At 38.3% G+C, this 5,504-nt stretch overlaps 1 protein-coding gene across 1 annotated transcript in view; it reads left to right on the top strand.

Annotated features, from left to right (window-relative positions):
• The window catches only part of Grik1 (glutamate ionotropic receptor kainate type subunit 1), a 386,955-nt gene extending 383,443 nt beyond the window's left edge, over nt 1–3,512 (top strand). Inside the window, exon 16 of the mRNA XM_029470320.1 lies at nt 3,105–3,512. Coding sequence (XP_029326180.1) covers nt 3,105–3,260 — 156 coding nt within the window. The 3' untranslated portion in view covers nt 3,261–3,512. The remainder of the gene's footprint in view (nt 1–3,104) is intronic.
• The last annotated feature ends 1,992 nt before the right edge of the window (nt 3,513–5,504 follow it).

The raw sequence follows: 5,504 nt of genomic DNA, 5'->3' as shown, positions 1-5,504 counted from the left end.
AAGGAAGGAAGAAAGAAAGAAAGAAAGAAAGAAAGAAAGAAAGAAAGAAAGAAAGAAAGAAAGAAAGAAAGAAAGAAAGAAAGAAAGAAAGAGGCTAAAGGGGAGGGAGGGAGGGACAGAGAAGGAGAGAAGGAAGGAAGAAAGGAAGGAAGGGAGGGAGGGAGGGAGGAAGGAAGGAAGGAAGGAAGGCAGGCAGCAAGGAAGGAAGGAAGGAAGGAGGGAAAGAATAGAAAGAGGGAAGGAGGGAAGGAAGGAAGGAAGACTAAAACAATAGAATTTAGTGTGCATTCTGGGATTATACAAGGCTGAAAATCTAATGGATGTGAGCCTAGCCATGCTACCCTGACATACCCCTGTGGGCTGAGCAATGACCTTCACTGTTTCATTTCTGGAGACTGCGAAGTCCTGTCATTTACTGTGCTCAGACCGACAGGGACCTTAGAGGCCATTTTTCCTTGTGGCTGCATCAAAATTTTGGAAGCAAAAGGTCAGCCCCAGTATCTTGCCATTTTCTTTTTGACAGTCAGAGACAAAATCAGTGTCAAAAGTCTGCTACCAAAGACAAAGCCAGACCACGTGTAAAATGAGGTTTCCTCATTCTCACACTAAAATAAATGAATAAGTACTTTTGATCAAAACATAATGATTGTTGTATTTTAAGGCAGTCTAAACTTTGGAAGAGAATGCTGTTTTAAAGAAAATAACAATTGAAGGTTATGATTGAAATTGAAAATCAGATAAATTGAGATTGAAAATAGATGAAAATCGAATATGATCTCTCTATCCAAAATAACGAAGGGAGCACCCAGCCAACACTTCCTTCACTGTGTGAAGCTACAGTTTTTAGTTAAATTTTACTGTTTGAATTCAAAATAATATGAATAGTTAAATTTAAATCCATAGGAGTTAAAACAAAAGCAAGACAATAATTTTTGCAATATGTTTTATGGAGAAAAAGTTTACAAAATTCTTATTGTGACTTTTTAAAAATCTAAATATTTATGATTTTCACTGAAAGAAGTTGAGGCTATCAGTCCATATAAATGGAGTTATATTGTATTTCCTTTTTTGTTTTCTCTTAGTATTTCCAATAATAATTTCTGCCCATCTACCTAATGGGTGAAACAAGGTTTGGATGAAATAATATTTATAAAATCTTGACACTCTTATTTTCCTTTATCTTGTCTCTCCATTTAAATGATCATTCTGAAATCGGAAATGTCCAGGGACACAATAAATAAATAAATAAATAAATAAATAAATAAATAAATAAACAAACAAATAATCCTTGTGTTTAAATTTCAGATCAAAAACCTTAACAAAACACAATCTATCAAAATGATGCTACAGACATTCATCTGACCTTGGCTGAAGTATATAAATTTTTACATAGCATAATGCTCCAAATAGCTATATTTCATTTGTGATACAACTCTGGTAGTCTTTTTGAATTAACAGGTACAGGGAACTCCTGTAGCCGCTGAATACCTAAACTGACAGGGAACCAGCAAGTGCCATCTGGATTTTCTGTTTTTAGTGTCATAGCAAATGAAAGTGAAAATCAAATCCTATGAATACATGCTTCAAAGATGAAAGTCTCTCATTAATCACTAGATTTTTTTTCAAAAAGGTTTGTATCTAAAGCCTAAATTTGTTTCTTGGGCTTTTGAATCAAGTAGAAGCTACAACTGCTTTTTTATCTAGATATATCAAGAACGTTTCAGACTACATTTTCTTAAAGTGTAAGTCAAAACACCAACACTTAGACTTTTCCAAACCCAGGAGGTCAATATCTTCCTGTGGGGAAGGAAACGCCTGGCTGTGTGCAGTCAGCTGACCAGCAGCCATGTCTGTGCTGGAGCTAATCTCATAGGAGCAACGCCTGCACACACATCATCTAATCGAAAGGTTTTCTATCACTCTGGAATTGTGTTTTTAAGACAGCAGCACAAGAGTTGAGGACTCTACACACTTAGCAAAGCTGAAGTGCACAATGCAGTATTGTCCAGCATGATAAAGGTTTTACAGCAGATCTTTGGAAATAGCTCGTTCTCGAAAGAGACACTCTATAGCCAGTCAATAGCAATGTCCCATTTCCCAGCCCCAGCCCCTGGCCATGCTGTGACCATTTTGTGTTTCTGTGAGTTGGACAATTTCAGATACTTCATATAATTGGATCCTGCCATTTTTGTCCTTCTGTCCAGCCTTATCCCACTGGAGAAGGTTTTCAGAGTAATCTCATCAAAAAGTAAAGCTGTAGACAGAAATGTGTCCAAAGAACTTATCTTGGATAGAAGAAATGATGGCGAATTACCTTGTATTGGCTCTTTATATAGTATGCATGCAGATACACATAGCATATTGCAATGGAAATATGTATCTATCTATTTTTCTACATGTTTAACATTGCTCCACCATCCCTCCATCTTTCTTTGTGTAGCACCATTATTTTTCCATTTCAACCCCAGCTGCGTCATTGCTGCTGCCAGAATCTCTGGTGGTTTGGATTTTTTTGGAGAAAATATACAATTTAAAATTGTGTTTTTTCTTTTTTTTTTATCAGAAAGGAAAGTCATCAAGACTTAGATTTTATTTTAGGAACAAAGTAAGGTTTCATGGGAGCAAAACAGAAAGCCTTGGTGTAGAGAAGGTTTGTTCATTTTCTATAGCATTACTGAAGTGTCGTATGCCTTGATAACCCTATCAATGTTTGGATCATCTCAGTGGGGGAAATGCCTTAATTTAACTCTATTTTGCTGTCTCAGCAAAGGTAAGTTGTCTATTTTGAGAGCCTTGAGTTTTGTTGGGTTTGGATTGGTTTGGGTTTTTTTGGCTTTTTTTTTTTTTCTGAACTGGGAAATTCTATAGTGGTATGTTTGTCAATAAAGTATAGTTTACTGAGCTAACTTACTGCCTCAGTTTCCTTAAGTATAAAATACAGGTGGCCAGTGGGTGGAGGCGGTGGTGATGGGAGGTGGCCATTAGTTATGGACCTGCTTAAAACAGTAACTTATGTTCATCAAACAGTAGACAAGAGATACAAGTCAATGCAGGTTGGTCATGGGTCCCAGGATGCTGACCCTCTCTTATTTTGTGCTCTCTAGTGTCTCTCTTTCAATGCCATCATGGAAGAGCTGGGAATCTCACTCAAGAATCAGAAAAAATTAAAGAAAAAGTCAAGAACTAAGGGCAAATCTTCTTTCACAAGTATCCTTACTTGTCATCAGAGACGAACTCAGAGAAAAGAGACTGTGGCGTGATCCAAGAACACACCTGTAAAGAAGAAAAAGGCCATGCCCACGACACATATTTGGAGGACAGATTTCTGAGGAATATGAGATATGTTTCCACATATCTTTATCCATAACTCCAGTCATGGATAGAGGGAGAAGAAATGCACAATTTTTAAAGCTCACATAGATGTTCCTTGAGGAGTGAAACTGATTCTTTTCAGATGGATTTGTATGCACACTTATTTTGAATTTTTTCTTTTCCTCCAATAAATTGCTATGTGTGCTTTCTAAATAATAATAAACAAGCGGATTTTGTTTTTCATAGCAAGTTTGAGCCTCAGTTTGTTCCCCCTTGCTTTCCCAGTGCTGAGTGTTAAGTATCACCAGCTATAGAATTTGCTGTTCTGTCAGGCAGTGGTGGCGCACGCCTTTAATCCCAGCACTTGGGAGGCAGAGGCAGGCAGATTTCTGAGTTCCAGTCCAGCCTGGTCTACAGAGTGAGTTCCAGGACAGCCAGGGCTACACAGAGAAACCCTGTCTCAGAAAAAAAAAATTGCTGTTCTGAGGAATCTATTAATACATCCATTTAGAAGTGAGTTTAAAAATAGTTGCTTTCAGTTTATAGATAGTGCCTGCTTGATATAGAAAGAAAAGCCATTCATCTTTGTGTTATAAAAATCTAATTTTATACATTGTTTAAATATGATTTGAACATTAGCAAGTATGTTATAAAAGAGTGATTTTTAAAGGGGAAAATATATTTTAAAAGTGTTTACCACATTCTAAGGCATCATACTGAGATCACGTGAGAGAAACATGTGTTCTCTGTCCTCGTACAAACGAGAAGAAAATGTCTATTGCAGGAAGCAGGATCAGAATGTGGATGTCAGAAGCTGGCTAGGCATACAGAGGCAGCTGCCTGAGGGGCAAAGCTCTGGGTCTGTAGAATGACATAGGTGCCATCAAGTGATACACTATGCTGCGGGAAGAAGATGGAAGCCGGAAGGGTCCCAGGCACTCACATAAAAAAAAAAAAAAAGAAGAAGAAGAAGAAAAGAAAAAGAAAAAGAAAAAGAAGAAAAAGAAAAAGAAAAGGAAAAGGAAAAGGAAAGAAACTGTATGTAAAATTAGGTGGGAAAAGAGAGTTTAATATATTTAAAATGTAAAATGCAAGGTGTGATGAGCCCAAGAGCAGCCATCACTCGAGCTGAGAGGAAACAGAAAGAAAGAGGACTGGGAAAGAAACACGGGAGAGCACACTGGAAGTTCTTCCATGACCCAAAAGATTGAGTCTGAACCAGATCAGCAGAGAAAGCACCATGGGGGTCACCTTAAGATAATTCAGTTAGCAATTCAGCAAGAGCCATGAAGGACAAGAGGAAGGGGGGAGGATGACATCGTTGGAGATATCACCTATCTAGTGGGAAACTGCTGTCGTTCATCTTGCTGGGAAACAAAGAGGAAATCAACTCAATGTTTCATTTACTTAAGTCTCATATTTAATATGATTATTTCCTAAATTCGGGAAACTTTAAACAGTCCCATCAGACTCTAAATACAAACACATTTCCACACATGAAAACAGTGACAAAATACCAAGCCAGACTCACCTATAATCCTGACGCTTGAGAAGTGGAGGTAGAGGGACCAAGAACCCATGGCAAGCCTCTGCTACATAGAAAGTTTGAGGCCATCGTATGCCACGTGGATGACTGCCCCACACACCAAGAAAAAGCCCTGAAAATGCCAATAGAAATACTGAAGACCTGTTTTGCTAGACAGTAACCAATACTCAGAATTCAAATTAATCAGATATTTTAATTGACAATAAATAGAAGAAATGGACCAAAAAAAGTGCACTAGAGGGGAGATGGAGTTGAAGTGGCAGGAGTAGAGGAATGGAAAACTGTAATCAGGAGATACATTGGATGAGACAAAAAAAATCTACTTTTAATAAAAGGGGAAAAACAATATACTAAAGTAAAATTAAAGAGGAAATGGAGAGGTGGCTCAGAGGTTAAGAGCACTGGCTGCTCTTCCAAAGCCCCAGGTTCGAATCTCAGTAACCACGTGGCAACTCACAAACTCAGCCTGTAACTGCAGCTCCAGGGGCCATGACAGCTGCACAAAGACAAAGTCCAGGCAAAGCACCAATACTTATAAAATAAAAATAAATCAGTTTAAGGCCGGGCGTGGTGGCGCATGCCTTTAATCCCAGCACTCGGGAGGCAGAGGCAGGCGGATTTCTGAGTTCGAGGCCAGCCTGGTCTA

Source organism: Mus caroli, chromosome 16 (genome assembly GCF_900094665.2).
Source record: "Mus caroli chromosome 16, CAROLI_EIJ_v1.1, whole genome shotgun sequence".
NCBI classification, from domain to species: domain Eukaryota; kingdom Metazoa; phylum Chordata; class Mammalia; order Rodentia; family Muridae; genus Mus; species Mus caroli.
The sequence above is the reverse complement of the archived record's forward strand: the minus strand, read 5'-3'. Positions and strand labels throughout refer to the sequence as shown.